Below are 15,322 nucleotides of genomic sequence, written 5' to 3'. Positions count from 1 at the left end.
ATTATTTCATCCCTCCTTTCCCTTCCATCCCAACTGTCCTCATTTCCAATCCACTCAACCTCCAGAACCCTCCCACCATGGTCAACATAACCGCCACGCTCTCCACCCTCATCACCGCCAACCACATCCTGCACCACCTCAACGTCCTCGATTCCATGGGCCACATCAGCGTGCGCAACCCAGCCAACAACTCGACCTTTTTCATTGCCCTGCAGCTCGGTCCTGCCGTCGTCAGCGGACCCGGGGACATCGGCGAGTACCTAGTCGAGGACGCTTCGCCGGTAAACGGCACCGAAGGTGGGTATGCAGAGCGCTATATCCACTCGGAGATTCTGAAGCGGTATCCGGATGTGGTCAGCGTGGTGCACAGCCATTCGGAGGACGTGCTGCCGTATACGGTAGTGGGTAGTAGTGTGGGTGTGCAGCCCGTGTACCATATGGCTGGATTTCTCGGTAGGTGGGGGAACACCAACACGTGAGGAGACCCACGAACGCGTTCAGCAAGCTGATAGACGAGACAAAAAGGCGATAACGTGCCGAATTTTGACATCGAAACCGCATACAACGATTCTTCTCCCCGCGACATGCTCGTCAACAGCATCCAACTCGGTGCCGCGCTCGCCGCAACCCTGGGTGTCAACCAATCGCAGCCTTCCTCCCCTTTGCACCCTACGGTCCTCCAGCGCGGCCATGGCTTCGTCACGACGGGGGAATCGGTCGAGCAGGCTGTCGACTACGCGTACTACGCCACCAGCAATGCGCGTGTGCAGACGAACGCGCTTCTGCTGACTGGAGCTGTCGGGGGCGGAGTGCAGTATTTGTCGGAGCAGGAGCGGAGGGATTGCAGGAATATGAATGCGTGGATAGCGTTTAAGCCGTGGAAGCAGTGGGTGTGGGAGGTGGAGCGGAGTGGCATGTATGTTAATGAATTAGGGACGCCGCCTGATGCGTAGACGAGGAGCGAAATCTACCAAGCTGAGAGGAAGAAATGAGTGTCTCACATTACAGCCTGCTCCCCTCCGCGACCTTGACCACGAACCCCAGTCTCGGAAAGTGGATCCGCACGTCAATCTCGCCCTCCACAATCGGCTTGATGACCACCTCTTCAACGCCTATCTTCACCAGCGTCCCAATCGTCGGATGATCGCGCCCCGTATCCTCAGGCGCCACGCTAACCAGTGCCCCTTGCACAAGCCCCCGCTGCACATCTAGACTCGGGTGCTGCTCCACGGCAACCGGCACCAGCAAGTCGTCCTCCGCCAACAGCTCCGTCTCCCGCAGCGTCTCTTTCCACCCCGGCGTCGCCCCATCCACACAGACCTCCAGATCTTTCAGCCCCGCAAGCCACGCCTCCAACCTCTGAAACCATGCCCACACACCGGGATACCTCTCCGCATTAAACACGACATCCGCGACCTGCTCCTGCGTATCCTGCGCCCCGCCAGCAGTCAGATCGTAGATGCCCTTCCCGCCAGAGATATCCAGGCCCCAGCGGAGCTGGTAGTACAGCGAGATATCGGCGAGGCTGGGCTGCTTGGTGGGAAGGGCCCAGAGGGAGTTTTTGAAGGTGGGCTCTAGGATGGAGAGGTGCAGGTCGAGGTTTGACAGGTTGAGCGGGATCTTGGCGCCGAGTTTGTCGGGGTTGAGCGTGTGGCCGATGAGCTGGGAGCGGTCGGTGCCGAAGGAGGAGCGCCAGACGGAGGGCGGGATCAGGCCGGTGGTGGTGCGGAAGAGTGGTCCCTGCTAGGGTGTTAGCTTTTTTCTATCTATTTCTTGGTATTGTATCTTCTCCTTCTTCTTTCTCGGAAGCAAGGAGGAAGGAAAGAAAGCGGGGAAGAAACTCACATCTGTCCAGAAACTCGCAAATCCCCGCACCAGCCCCTTATACACCCATTCTTCCAGCCCGTCGAACTTCGGATACACTGTTCCCCAACCCTCCGCGGCAGGGAAGAAATGCTCCAGCGCCTCTATGATGAGCGACGTGTCGCAGTATATTTCGCGGCCGATGGCCAAGACGGGAATCTTGCGGTAGGCGAGGGCGAATGTCTTCGTCAGGAGGGGTCTTGGTAGCATAGACGGGACGGGTATGTAGGCTCGGAACTGTTAGCTTTTTGGATTTTGCTGGTGGGCCAGCATGATGGAGTTTCGCAGGATGGAGAAGCGGTTGCACCAGATGTTCAGAAACATCATGGAGCAGATCGACCGTGCAGAGACAAAGAATAGAAAAGATGTAGTAGGAAGGAGAAGATAAAAGACCAAGCATAGTCTCTATACATACTGAACGGGACCTGCTTGAACCGCAACGCCAACCTAACCTTGTTCGTAAACGGACTTGCTATGTACATATCAGCACATCATACCGTTTCGGAGCCAGGAGGAGCCCCCGGGACTACCCGACTTACAGTCATACCCAAAAAGAACCACCGGTCGGGGACTTGAGGGCGTCATCGTGATAACAAATTCACCACTTCAAAGAAACGTTTTCAACGAGGATGTAACACCGAGAGAACACAGAGATTATGTGTGCTCGCAAGAAAGTCGGGGAAAGCGAAAAAGGCGCAAAGATTTCCAGGCGTGCCTTTACCCCGCGGGTCAGCGTGCTATTTCCGAGAAAGCCCCGCGGGGTCAACCCGAGGCTCCCTTGTCTTGCACGGTCTAGAATAGCAAATGGAATTCGATATGCGGGGGAGCCGCGGCCATGGGCCAGCCTTTTCCGGTGAGGGATTTTATTTTTTCCTGACGTGGCGGTGGCAGCCTCGCCTTATAGGCTATACCGTCCGGCGGGTGTAAGGGGTAGGCAATTTTGTAATAGTCGGGCCTTCTCAACATGCATCAATCTCGCCCTCATGCCATCAACAATCGCTGGATATTGATTACACTCGTATTGGGGGTAAAAGGGGAAAGCTGAACGCACACCCTTCTAGAGGCTGAAGAACAAAATTAACGAAGGGAGTCGATGTAGAAACCTACAGCGAATGAGAAGGTATCCCAATTGGTATCGCATTCGTGACTGTCGTACCGTTGAGCCTCATACGCCCAACGCCAGTGAGATCTATGCCCAGCCAATTCAACTTTTTTGAAGCCGTTACTCGTCGACCTCCATCTCCTCGACGCCGCCGCCAACCTTCATCTTCAGCTTCCTCTTGCTCTTGATCTTGGGTAGCTCCTCGACCTCGCTGTCGAGCTCCTCCTCCTCCATCTCAATCTCCTTCCGTCTCCTCGCCACCTTCTCCTTGACCTTCTCCACATCGACCTCCATGTCCTCTTCCTCCTTCTGCACCTCCGAACGTTCGCTCGGGGGCAGTAGATGCTGATTCTCCTCGACAAGTTTCCTGTCCTCAGCACGCTGTCGTTCCTTGTTGCCCCGCATTCTAGCCCTGTAGAAGGCCCTCTCGCGGCGGGCTCTGATCTCTGAGACGCGCGACATGGCCTTGAGCGTGGTCTGGATGAGCTCGCGGTTATATCTCGTGGGGACGTTCCGGCGGGCGGCGAACTGCAAGGTCGAGTCGACGGTGAGCTCTTTGCCGTGGGCTCGGCGGAACGATTTCGTCCAGGCTAGCTTCCGGGGATTTCTCTTCATTTTGAAGTTCTTGTGACATTTTGACTTGCAGAAGCGGAAGGCTCCTAGAGTACCGTTAGAAAAAGGTCAGTCATTGATTTAGGCGGCCGTACTGGCGTCATTGCGGACGAAGGTTATTCCTTTGGAAGGATAGACGGGAGCAGAGCTGTAATAGAAGTCCACATCAGCGTATATTCTCAGGTCTACGGCGTTGTCGATAGTGGGCGAATTGCCGCTACGTACCAGAAATAGCAGGTCTAGTGAATGTCAGTACCAAGGCCCGCATTAGTTTGCAAGGAGAACTCACCTCTATTCTCATCTTGACTGCGTATCCGCTATCGCGTGTGTTGTCGCAAAGCGTGGAGTGTCGAGGCGGACAGCTCTTCAAAAATCCGAAAATCAGATCTAACGTGCCGAGATTTACCCGCGCCGCCCTCTGAAGCCGATTGGCCGACAGCGCCGCGCTCAACTTTTCCATTGTCACCTCGCGACGTCGCTCTCCTCGCCCCAACGCACATGTCGCTTCCAGTCCCGGCTTCACAAACCCCTCAGACACCTCCGCAGCCTCAAGACTCCTCGCAGCAACCTCGGAAAATGTCCGCCTGGGTCTGGGTGGTTGGTCTGGGCGCAACGGCCTTCTTCGTACGGCCCCTACACATCTCTCATACCTGCATTTGGAACGCTGGATTGCTAACCATTGTGCAAAGGGCCGCGCAGCACTCGTCGCATTACGGAGATCAGGAGGAGGCGCCGGCGCGCTGGGACGAGGTTTCTACAAAGGCGGCTTTGAGCCGAAGATGACGAGGAGAGAGGCCTCGCTGATTCTGGAGATGCCGTATGTGCTTGGGCGCCGTTGATGCAGTGGTAGGGCGGTTGCTGATGACAAGCAGGGAACGCGGTATAACAAAAGAGCTGCTCCGTAAGAAGCATCGACAACTGATGTTGCTGAACCATCCCGATCGCGGCGGGAGTCCGTATCTCGCGACCAAAGTCAACGAGGCTAAGGAGCTGCTGGAGAAGGAGGTAAAATAATAATATGCCATGGAAGAGAACATGGAAAGGAGAAGTGGGAGACATGTATGAAGACTTGTACAATACAGAGACTGGTTCTGTTGCATTGAGCATGGCGTTGGTTTTGGTTATAGGAGGAGCTGCATGGCACGAATCGCGATGCCGTGTTCAGAACACGACGGAGGAGGAAATCACCACTCGCGCTATAGTGGAAGTTCAGGAATGACATGGCTAGGATATCCCCCACCATTGCCTATGACATACCCCCGTTCGAATTCGACCAGTAACTTTTCTGCCTATGGAGGCACTGTGCCTTTTCGACCTATGAGACAAGGAGAAGGGCATCCATCCTAAGAAGTGCAGAAGCGGGATCGATTTGCAGCGTCCTACCAAATCTATGATTCGCTGATCTCACAAATCCGACCCTGCATCCTCCATCCTCCGGCTGGAAACGCATGAGCTCCTATATCCAAAACAAACCGAAGAGTACGCATCCCTTGCGCCGCTGGAAAACCGGTACTTGAACGGAGCCCTCTTGGTTTGCGCCTCTGTGCCCATGTAGAGGGCGTGTGGCTAGACGGGCGAGGATGTGTATAGCTGGGAATCATCCCAACGGGCATAATGCATTTAGTATCCCGCAGCCTTCAAGACGCTAATGATGCCCTCCTAGACGTGTGGAACCCTGTCGAGTTCCATATTTTCTAGGTCCTTCGTTCTTGGACCACTTTCTTTTGCTTGCAGCCAATCGATCTCTGCTGGTGTCAGGCGTTCTCCATCCTGCGGACGTTGCGATTCGTTAGGGCGCCGATTTACGTATTCGTTGATTTCCGCCCTCTCGATCCTGCTCTTCCTAGATTCCCTGTCGCGTGCTATGACGGTATTCCGACTCGCTTCGAATGATCTCGGTCGATACGTTATTGGTCGTAGACGTGGTGGTGAACAAGTCAAGTGCGTACCAGTGTTCACATAGCTTAGCGCATTTCCCTATTCATTAGATCCGCTTTCGCGCTCCTCGATCGGAGCCTGGCCTATGTCACAAGCCGAGATTCGTTCAGTCTTTGTTTGCGCTACAAATTTCGTCAAATCAGACATATCCCCAATCGCCCTCCTTGGCCACTTTAATGCAATGCTTAAGTTATTCCCGATCAAGCTCGAAGAGGCTTCATTGCTGTACGCAGGGGATAGGCCGGGGTCTTTGTCCACGATGAGGCGCAATTCACTGTCGAGGCCGTACGTGACGTTGTACATTTCTTTCATTCGTATAGGCGCACCATACCTCGCGTCCAAATCGATTACAACCAGGGAAAGGTTATACGGCGAAGTAGCTCATCTAACGAAGAAAAGAGTTTAGATACCACACAACGGATATTCGAGAAGATCGAGTGACAAAAATTGCCATCTACATCGTAGTTCGTACTTACCTGAACACATTGCCATCGCTCTCGCGTTTAATCCACGGAATTCGGATATAGAACAGGCTGATAGACATATCAGTAACGATATCCCAATGTCGTAAAATACAGCGCAGGGACGCGCTTGCTTGCAAGATTTACTATACAGGTCGCCCCATGCGGGTCCATCCTATGATACTATACACCGCGCTCTCAAAGCTATGAGTGGAAAAAGAGCCCGCACCGCCTAATGCAAACAGAATGGACGTAGATGAATAGTGCCTGCAGAATGCCATGATGTTTACCATTCCTCCATGCATCCTCACCGCGGCGAGTCAGCGGCACTGCTCTTGAATGCTGGTGCGGGCGGAACCACAGGGCCTTTGACGCCCGTGTCGCCATTCGGCTCAATCAAACCCGGCACGCGGCCATGTTCGCCTCCGAAATATTTGTGGAAATCTTGCGGGTCTTCAAATGGTCGAGGGCCCAATATCCTGATCATGTCCTCTCGGCCGAGCATTTCCTTCTTCAACAGCTCTTCGGCCACCAAGCCCACCTCGTGCTTCTTCTCTGTCAGCAGGTCCTTGCACTGCTTGTATGCTTCGTCGACAATGCGCTTAACTTCAATGTCGATATTCTTGGCGGTTTCCTCGGAGAAGGGCTTCTGGAGCTGGTTTTGCTGGTCGTCTTCGTAGTATATGTAACCGATCTTCTTGGTCATGCCCCACTTGGTGACCATAGCAGTGGCCATCTGTGTGACTTTTCTGAAATCGTCCGAAGCGCCTGAAGTTACCGTGTCGAAATGTAGCTCTTCTGATACGCGTCCTCCTAGGGTCATAGCCATGCGATCCATCAACTGGTGAACGTTCATGAGGTAGGTGTCGCCAGCAGGGAGGTACTGGGCATAGCCGAGGGCGCCTTGACCACGAGGAATGATGGAAACCTTGAGAAGAGGATCTGCGTACTTGAAGAACCAGCCACAAATGGCGTGGCCTGCCTCGTGGTAAGCTACCGTCTTCTTCTCCTCTGGTTTCAGAACCAAAGACTTCTTCTCTAGACCGCCGATGACTCGTTCGATGGCTTGCTCGAAGTGCGCCATCGTGACGGAATCGGCTTGGTGACGTGCAGCTAGAACGAGTTAGCAATCAACGCCCTCTTAACATGTACAGCTTACTCACCGATTAAAGCAGCTTCATTGACACAGTTGGCAATGTCAGCACCTGAGAAGCCAGGTGTTAATGCTGCCAGCCTGCCCTTCAAGAATTCCATGTCCTCGTTGGTAACAATCTTCCTCAAATGCACGGCGAAAATCTGGGCTCGGCCTTCCATCGTCGGCCGATCAATGTTGATATGTCTGTCGAAACGCCCTGGCCGCATGAGCGCCTTGTCGAGAACGTCAGGCCGATTGGTACCAGCAAGTACGACGACTTGCTCAGTTGTATTGAAACCATCCATTTCCGTCAAAATTTGGTTGAGTGTAGCCTCGCGCTCGTCATTGCCACCCCCAAAGTTCTGCTTTGCCCGAGATCGTCCGATGGCATCGATTTCGTCAATGAAGATGATGCAGGGCGTGTTTTTGCGCGCGTTGGCAAATAAATCTCGCACACGGGACGCGCCGACACCGACGAACATCTCAACGAACTCGGAACCACTAACACTGAAGAATGGCACCCCGGATTCTCCAGCAGTCGCCTTGGCGAGGAGGGTCTTACCGGTTCCTGGAGGACCAGATAAGATGGCACCGCGCGGGATTTTGGCGCCCAATTTCTGGAAGCGGCCGGGCTCCTTCAGGAAAGAGACGAATTCCATAATCTCCTGTTTGGCCTCATCCATGCCGGCGACGTCGGCGAACTTGACCTTGATATCCGTCTCATGATTGAACCTCTTGGCTCGGCTCCTGCCCATGCCGAAGATACCGCTGTTGCCGCCGCTGCCACCACCAGCGCGTCTTGTGAAGTAGAACAGGGAACCAAGGAGAAGGAGGGTAGGTCCAAAGGACAAGAAGGTGCCGAACCAGGAGATTTCGTTGGCGTAGGCAACGGGAATGCGCTCCGAGCTGGGTATGCCAAGCTCGTACTGTGCGTCGTCCATTTTCCTCTCAAACGCCTCGACCGACCCTATTGTGAAATAGTAATAGAAGTTGTGGCTGGCCGCAGGCGAGTCTGGATACATGGAAGCGACAGCCTCACGGTGCAGATGCACCTTGGCCTTGTTGCCGTTGAGGATCACGATCTTCTCTACTAGGCCCTTGTCCAAGAATGTTGTTCTGAATTCCTGCCACGTTATCTCCTTGGTGTTCTCGCCGGGTACGATCATGCGGTAGGTAAGCCATGCAAGGAAAGCTGTGATCAGCGTCGTGTTCCAGTCCATATTCTTTTCCAACTTCGGAGGACCTGCGCCGCCCTTTTGCCCCTTCTCCTTTCCTGGACCAGGGTCGTGTGCACCCGCCTTCTGCTGCGGTTCTTCTGGTGCCTCGTCTTTGAAGCGCTGCTGCTCGGCGGTCCTGCGCGCCCACTTGGTCGTTAACCGCGAAATCTTGGCTGCTGTGGCAAGATCTAGCTTCTCGCCCCGCGCGAGCCGGTCCATCTCCTCCCTCAGCTCTTTTGGGATCCCGGTCTTCTTGATCTCGTCTACAGCATCCTTGATAGCCTTTTGCTGCGACTTCGGGACCCCCATGGAAACAAAGGAAACCAGCTGATCTAACAGCTTCTCCTCCTCCTCCGACAACTTCGATACCTGCGGTGTTGGGGCTGCTGGCTTTTCTTCCTTGCTTTCCTCTGGATTTTCGTCCTTCTTTGGCTCAGGCTTTTTAGCCTGGCCCTGGTTCTGCTTCGCTACCTCATCATCCTGTTTCTTGTTCTTCGGCTCCTTAGGCGGCTTGGTCGCGAACAATCGCGCCCGCTGTTGCGCATATACGCACTGAGGGACAGGTATTCGTCTTCGAAGTGCGGCGTTTCTCGATGCGGCGTTAAGACAGGGTCTCGAGAGTCGCGCGAGGTTACCTGAGCGGCGGAGGAGTGTGGACATGGCGAGGAGGAAGGGTGGGGAGGTGAGGGTGTTAGAGACGTCTGTAGTCGCTGCAATTGATCATGCACGGCGAAAAGAGATGAGAACGGGTGGCGCGCGCTGAGTGATGGCGAAGGTTCTGCGGTTCCTGACGGCAGTCGTGATGTCGACGAAATTCGTCCGACATTTCAGCGGGCCGAGCGCTTACTAAGTCGCATGGTCCTCAGTAATGTGCAGAGGAAGCGACCTGATTCATTGCACATTTGAGGAGGTCAACCTATCCACCCCCAAAAGACCAGTCTTGCAAATACGAGGCTTTGTTCTACATGTGGGGTTCGCCTGTTGGCAACGATGCCATCTACTGCGAAGGGCAGACCATCTTTGTGACGGAGAACTGTCGCGTAGCCTTGCGAAGGCTGAGAAAGAAAAACTATAGTCGGACGCTCTGGGTCGATGCGGCATGTATCGATCAGAATCCTTTCGAAGAGCGAAACCACCGGATCCGATTCATGGGCGATGTGTACAGGCAAGCGCGTCAGGTGCGAGTATGGCTCGGCGAAGACGAGCATTCTGCGATCAAGTTACGATTGACACGGTGGCTTGGGTTTTTGGAACGAGAAGGTATTCCTGCAAGAGGTCTTCGTGCGAAGTTTCGCACAGGTAAATCCATCTGACTCTTACTGTGTCAAGTCCTAGGCATGACCGCAATGATAAGATTCTTCGACCACAGTCCATGGTTCTCTCGAGCTTGGATACTTCAAGAGACTATACTAGCACGGCAAAAATAAAGGAGGAAGTCTACTTAGAAGTTCTTATAATAATATTCTTAATACAATATAAACTATAAAGCCTGTACTACAAGTAAGTGTTATTTAGAGAAATCTACTCAATCTAAACTCTTACTGGTGCATATCGGTATGGCTTCTTCCTCTTTATCTTAGTTGGGATAGTCTTCTACCCTAGAGTTGCCAGTTCCTTCTTTAAAAAGTCCCAAGGCCTTCCGCCAAATCTTGTGTTCAGCCAATACAGCCCTGTGAACATGGTAGTTTGGCAGAGCCGATCTACTCCGAACAGCAGCATCGAATCCAAGCGCAAAAGAGGGTATCACGCTGCACGCCAAACGCTCTCCCAAAGTGTGCAAGATGCAGCTCCATGATGCCCTTCAGTTCCTCAAGAGCAGGAGGCAGTAAAAATCTGGCTCAACTGGCGTCTCTTTCGTCAACCGCACGTATTCTCCAAGTTCCAACTTCTCGCCGCCGATAGTCGGTTCACCTGACTTGAGATGAATAGGGATTACATCTACGCTTGAACCCTTCTTCACGGGTATGCTTGCGGACTGTTCGAAGTGGAGCGCGGTGATGCGGGTTTCGTTCGCGGGGGTCTACGTCAGTCGCTCCAAGTCAGCTTAGAGTCTGATAACTTAATAGCTGGGGCGGCCTCCATACTTCATCGCTGACATAGGCCAGCAGTTTGCTGAACTTATCGACCAAGGCCTCTGCCTCCACGCAGTAAAGGTAGTTCTCCTTCTGCAGCTGTTCAAACCGTGCGGTTGTCGAGAGCCACCTGGCGCCCTCGTCCAGCTCTTCCTGCACTTCAGAGGGTAATTTCTGTCGTTTGAGCTGACTGCTCATTGCGCTTCGATTCCGTGGGTGGGCTGGATATTGGTAGCCTTGGTGAGATGATGTGCCGGTGGGCGAAAACGGCGTCGCGAGGTAGCCGTACGCGAGCTGGATACGAGAGCAAAAGGTAGAGCGACCTGGTCTGTGCGTGTACGCCTTCATGTCTGACACTGATATTGAGACCACCGGAAAACCGGAGCACCGTATCTTTTACCTGCAATGCTTTTATATTCTCCCGACACCCTTTCCGAGTTCCGCAACGGCCTCACTTCGCATGCCGACACCACACAAGGTACAGTCTCGTACGTTGATCGCTCTCTATAGCCTGCCCTGTCTATCGGAGACAGATCTCCACAGCCCGGTTCTGAGTGACTACTGGGCTGGTTGACCGTGAAACGGCTTATGTGCTGGCATTCTATGACTCTAACTCCTGAGGCAATAAGTTCCAGCCTAACACGTGGCGCAGCCCTAGGCCGACTGAATGATTGACTCTATGGGCGAGGCGACTGCAGACTGAGACAGAAAGTCCTGTTAGCCAGATTTGTTGCTTTTCAAGGCGAATCTGCCTCTGCAAAGCATTGCGGCCCAACTACTCAAGGCAGAGTCAACGGCGCCACGTCACCACCCATTCGGGGGGTCGCTCGCCCCATTTCCCGAGGTCGTGCTGTAGGCTTTCAGCTAATATGGCCTCGTCTCGCATGCACGCCAGTCTCATACATCTCACTGCAGCACACGAAGCCGCACGTGCTGTCTTTTTAATAATCATTTGTTCTCGAACTCACCGCCCTTCGCTTTCAAATTCCTGCTTTCGCACTCGCGGTTCCTTTTCCCCTTTGCGCCCTGCAGCTGAGTTGGCCCCCAAAACTTAAACAGACCCATCCCGGCAGAAAGTCGCGAATAGCAGTTATTTCTGCTGAGTTTTGCTTTTAATGTTTAAAATTAGAGTCACGATAACGATTACATCATGTCAGGATTCGAAATTTTGGGCGCGGTTGCAGGAGGCAGCCAGCTTGTCGGCTACATTTTCGGAATTGGGAGCTCCATAATCGAGCTCCAAGACCACATAAAGCACTGTCCAGCGCGCATACAATCCTATTCTGCACGACTCGAGTCCCTTTCCAGCGTTATCCAAGATATTAAGAACAACGAACAGCTTTGCGCGCAGATTACCACGAACCTCCTCGACTCCATCTCGAAGGAAGTAGACGCGCTTAAAAGCACCCTAAGAACGTCTTTCCCAACGGGCACGCGGAAATCGCGAGCGAAGTACCTGAAAATACCAAAGGAGAAGAAAGCAGAGAAGCGGATTAAAGACTCTTTCGCGACTCTAGACGCCTACAAACTGGACTTGGTGCTCTGCATGTCATACTCTTCGAAGGAAGAAATGGCCGACAACTCTTCCGATTCGATGAGTAATGCGACGTCGATGACTGTCGTCGAACCTAGCGAGAGTAAGCTCACCTGCGCCTTTTCAGCCTTTTGCATGTGTACTGAGTTCCAACAGCACGATTAGCCCTCCGCACAAACACCGCCGATTCAGTAAGTCAATCAAGACTGCAATCCGGCAAAAATATAATTCGCGTCCAATTACTAACAACATTGGCAGCTTGCGACAACTATCGCACCCGATTCGAGCGCAGCAGATTCCAAACCGTCTATGCAAATGCCCGCTCCCGAAGGCTCTCCCGAGGAAGGGCCAACCAGCCAAGGCCAGGCTCAAGACGAACCATCTCAATGCACGTTCTCCAACGTCAGAATAGAGGGTGACATCTTTGGAGCCATTGGGACCGGTGTCAATCGAGGTCGCTTCGAAAGCTGCGTAGCGAGTGGATGCACTGTAGCAGTGATCGGTCCTACCAACTTCAATGGCATGCATCGGATTCTAGCATCTGGCGTCATCAACAGCCTGCCCATTCCAGCGAAGTTCAACCGAACTTGACTCAGCGCACTCATCTGTCTTGGACAACCTTGGAAGGGAACAAAATGCTCGTGGGAGGTGCTGTCCGGGCTTCGCCTAGTCCGCGCGAGGAACAAAATCAGGGACGTATCGCGCGGAAAAATTTTACATGGCTTCGAAAAAGGAGAATTTGATTATGCTGGGAATTACATACCAAAAATGAGTATTATAGATGAGAACACTGCCGCAATAGATGTAATATTCATGTCTCATATCCAATGACAGGCTCATGCTGTGTTCATACTCCCGCACTATGCCAGTAAAATCTAAGCGCGCTACACTAAATGAACCGTAAACCCCGGGTCCATATTGCGGAGGCCACTCCGATGCACTCTGAGCATTTTTCCAGTCGTTCCTTGATACATACTCGTTCGTGTAATGGTTGCGTTCAACATCGCTCGAAATGGGACAACTACCCTACAACTATCGCAACGTTAGTTCCGAGCATAGTTGCCCTTCGCCTAAAGATTCTGGGTACCTTCGTCGGGCCTGAGTCATCCATGACTGTTTAGTTGTTCAGATTTCAACGAGCTGGACACTGAGGTTCAGAATCATTGATTCGACGCATATGTCACAGAGGTTTGTCGTAATCTGAGAGTAATGAGGAGAGGCCTCTTGGAAGGTTGTGTGAAGAGAGTCTGTGGATTGAAGCTATGAGATGGGACTACATGTAAGCGAGATACTAGCAACACTATATGTTCAGCGTTGTCGCTTCTTAACCCCCCTCCAGCAGCAAAACAGTGCGCCGAAAGATGACGAGCTTTCTGCTGCCGGGTTGCAAGATAAATTAGTCGCCGGCTGATTGGCCAGTGTGGGGCGGGGTGTCGGCGTGGGCTCTGTCATAGATGGTCCCGTAGGTAACGAAGTAGGTGCGGTAAGTGGATGCGAAGGTGGTGGCAAATTCGGATTCGGCGACGGATGTGATGATGGAGGAGACTGCGGAGTCTGTATCTGTGGCACCAAGGCAGCAACGTGGAGAAGAGTGGAATATCGCATGTTTGTCTGAATAATATGAGGTGGCGGTACTGGCGTTGCAATGTTGTATATATTCAGCCAGTTGTGTGGAGGAACCAGTGCTGCAATCCTTTCGATTGCGTACCACGAGGATGGAGGGGCAACTGCGGACGTCTCCACAAGATTATTCCACCTTTGCGGGTCATATTGTGGAACGAATGAATAGTGCGGAGGATATTGTTGTGTATAGGGTCGATTTTCTGATGAGATATGCTGCTGCTGCGCTGAAGTTGGGTGTTGTCCTTGGCCTTGCATCGGAGAGGGGTGCTCACTAGGGGGTGTGGGATATGGTGATTGCTGGTGTTGCGCTGGATGCAAATTCCACTCCGGCGAAGGTAAACCTCCGCTTCGATAGATATCTTCAGGTGCCCTGTACTCTGGCGCGGTATAGCCAGCATGACCATGATAGTTGGTAACATTATAGTTGACAGTCGATTCGCTGTGGCTGTGGAAACTTGTTTGCATATCTCCTTGTACACCTATAATAGGACATATTAGTCCATTGAAGCTATGATTCATTAAATGACATCACACTCACTTTGATTTTCGACGAATTCGTTTCCCAGAAAACCAATTCCGTTATCTTTCATCGTATTACCCTTCGAAACCGTTTTGTGCTGAGCAGTCGGCTGTAGATATGGTCGACTTTGGACGGGTGCAGACGGACCATTCGAGCTCTTAAGGCTCGACTGACTGGTTCTTTTCCGCCTTTCAGACTCTTCATCTATCTGCCAAAGGAAGAAAGGGCATCCATATTGCCTATTTGGACATTGTAGAGCTAAAACGTAGGTTTAGCATTGGAGCTCCCCCAAATCCTAGCATGCCGAAACATACATGGTTCCCCAACCTCTTCAATCTGCGCTACGGCCTTTCCACATTTACACAGCCAACTGTTGTTCTCAACAGAGCCACAGATATCGTTCGCTCTTCGAGGTACCATGGCGTATGCGCTCCCCACTAGCTCCACCTACTTGTAGCAGAGACCAATGGGAGAAGGCGCATGGGGCAGGATCGCCTGTTGATCGAACGAGCGATTGACGACCGACGTGTTGAGGTATGACGAGACTAAATGGGGCTTCAGCAAAGGCCAATTGAACCGAACAGAATCCGTACAGACCGTGTTGTCGCAAGGCTATCCCGCACTAGCTCCCGAGCAGCGATCGAGAGCTAAAGATGGGGTCTCCCGGAGACCTGGACGCAGACGTCGGTGATAAAAATGGGCTGCGAAAAGCAACAATCGACCGTCGGGAGACGGATAAGCCCGAGTGAAGCTCATCGCGACGAAGACGATATCGAGGCACCTCTCTCATCTCAGCCTTGCGAGCTGACAAAATCGGCGGCTGAAGCTCGCGTAGGCTCGTGTGTGATTTGCAGATTTGAGCAGGGGTATAAGCTGATGTATCAAGATATGTACCCCGCAGTCAATCAAATATTTATTGTGACTTAAGTAGGCCGATGTTATTTCTCAGGCACACTCACGATAGGTTCGAGTGAGGGATAGGAAAGCTAGTTGAGTCCGTCCTGAATGGATAGCTTCAGCTGTTGAGAGGTCAAGTCATTGTAATGGGATTCGGGATTTGGTATTAATGCCGAGAGGAGAAGCTGAATCCAATTCTATCTGCGAGCAATACAGAAATAGCATAGCTAATTATCAATCTGAGTGTTAAGGCGGCCAAGCTCTCTACGCCGAATCTGTATGCTTCTTGATGGTGGCCTTGTAACCATCGATATACCGTTCGCTAGAGCAGCTCTGCGCCTTCTCGCG

General features: G+C 52.6%; 9 protein-coding genes across 9 annotated transcripts; 4 read left to right on the top strand and 5 right to left on the bottom strand.

Annotated features, from left to right (window-relative positions):
• Positions 1-77: 77 nt before the first annotated feature.
• Positions 78-953, top strand: BU26DRAFT_564911 (arad-like aldolase/epimerase; the record flags this gene model as incomplete). Its single annotated transcript, XM_033833325.1, has 2 exons — positions 78-453; positions 526-953. 2 exons carry the CDS (start codon positions 78-80, stop codon positions 951-953), a joined length of 804 nt encoding a protein of 267 aa, XP_033684260.1.
• BU26DRAFT_315360 (uncharacterized protein) lies at positions 741-2,242 on the bottom strand. The gene is made up of 2 exons (XM_033821971.1): positions 1,846-2,242; positions 741-1,740 (listed from the first exon to the last, which is right to left on the bottom strand). Exons 1-2 carry the CDS (start codon positions 2,071-2,073, stop codon positions 1,003-1,005), a joined length of 966 nt encoding a protein of 321 aa, XP_033684259.1. The 5' UTR covers positions 2,074-2,242; the 3' UTR covers positions 741-1,002.
• A 565-nt stretch (positions 2,243-2,807) lies between these two features.
• Positions 2,808-3,922, bottom strand: BU26DRAFT_519386 (uncharacterized protein). Its single transcript, XM_033829036.1, has 4 exons — positions 3,867-3,922; positions 3,803-3,816; positions 3,673-3,725; positions 2,808-3,624 (listed from the first exon to the last, which is right to left on the bottom strand). Exons 1-4 carry the CDS (start codon positions 3,876-3,878, stop codon positions 3,086-3,088), a joined length of 618 nt encoding a protein of 205 aa, XP_033684258.1. The 5' UTR covers positions 3,879-3,922; the 3' UTR covers positions 2,808-3,085.
• A 190-nt stretch (positions 3,923-4,112) lies between these two features.
• BU26DRAFT_457227 (uncharacterized protein) lies at positions 4,113-4,997 on the top strand. Its single transcript, XM_033824939.1, has 3 exons — positions 4,113-4,201; positions 4,267-4,394; positions 4,450-4,997. The coding sequence occupies exons 1-3, from the start codon at positions 4,154-4,156 to the stop codon at positions 4,589-4,591; spliced, it is 318 nt and encodes a 105-aa protein (XP_033684257.1). The 5' UTR covers positions 4,113-4,153; the 3' UTR covers positions 4,592-4,997.
• Positions 4,998-5,855: 858 nt separating this feature from the next.
• Positions 5,856-9,116, bottom strand: BU26DRAFT_484579 (cell division protease ftsH). Its single transcript, XM_033825856.1, has 2 exons — positions 7,140-9,116; positions 5,856-7,089 (listed from the first exon to the last, which is right to left on the bottom strand). Exons 1-2 carry the CDS (start codon positions 8,986-8,988, stop codon positions 6,284-6,286), a joined length of 2,655 nt encoding a protein of 884 aa, XP_033684256.1. The 5' UTR covers positions 8,989-9,116; the 3' UTR covers positions 5,856-6,283.
• Positions 9,117-9,223: 107 nt separating this feature from the next.
• BU26DRAFT_315275 (uncharacterized protein) lies at positions 9,224-9,995 on the top strand. Its single transcript, XM_033821970.1, has 2 exons — positions 9,224-9,588; positions 9,658-9,995. Exons 1-2 carry the CDS (start codon positions 9,294-9,296, stop codon positions 9,753-9,755), a joined length of 393 nt encoding a protein of 130 aa, XP_033684255.1. The 5' UTR covers positions 9,224-9,293; the 3' UTR covers positions 9,756-9,995.
• BU26DRAFT_519382 (uncharacterized protein) lies at positions 9,778-11,062 on the bottom strand. Its single transcript, XM_033829035.1, has 2 exons — positions 10,413-11,062; positions 9,778-10,348 (listed from the first exon to the last, which is right to left on the bottom strand). Exons 1-2 carry the CDS (start codon positions 10,746-10,748, stop codon positions 10,130-10,132), a joined length of 555 nt encoding a protein of 184 aa, XP_033684254.1. The 5' UTR covers positions 10,749-11,062; the 3' UTR covers positions 9,778-10,129.
• Positions 11,063-11,178: 116 nt separating this feature from the next.
• Positions 11,179-12,766, top strand: BU26DRAFT_519381 (uncharacterized protein). The gene is made up of 3 exons (XM_033829034.1): positions 11,179-12,037; positions 12,091-12,125; positions 12,193-12,766. The coding sequence occupies exons 1-3, from the start codon at positions 11,551-11,553 to the stop codon at positions 12,523-12,525; spliced, it is 855 nt and encodes a 284-aa protein (XP_033684253.1). The 5' UTR covers positions 11,179-11,550; the 3' UTR covers positions 12,526-12,766.
• A 424-nt stretch (positions 12,767-13,190) lies between these two features.
• On the bottom strand, positions 13,191-14,848 carry BU26DRAFT_551037 (uncharacterized protein). Its single transcript, XM_033832082.1, has 4 exons — positions 14,675-14,848; positions 14,392-14,622; positions 14,096-14,335; positions 13,191-14,036 (listed from the first exon to the last, which is right to left on the bottom strand). The coding sequence occupies exons 2-4, from the start codon at positions 14,495-14,497 to the stop codon at positions 13,243-13,245; spliced, it is 1,140 nt and encodes a 379-aa protein (XP_033684252.1). The 5' UTR covers positions 14,498-14,622; positions 14,675-14,848; the 3' UTR covers positions 13,191-13,242.
• Positions 14,849-15,322: the final 474 nt, after the last annotated feature.

This window comes from Trematosphaeria pertusa (assembly GCF_010094035.1).
Source record: "Trematosphaeria pertusa strain CBS 122368 unplaced genomic scaffold BU26scaffold_7, whole genome shotgun sequence".
Taxonomy (NCBI): Eukaryota; Fungi; Ascomycota; class Dothideomycetes; order Pleosporales; family Trematosphaeriaceae; genus Trematosphaeria; species Trematosphaeria pertusa.
Note: the sequence above shows the minus strand (reverse complement) of the source record. Positions and strands in the feature narration are given on the sequence as shown.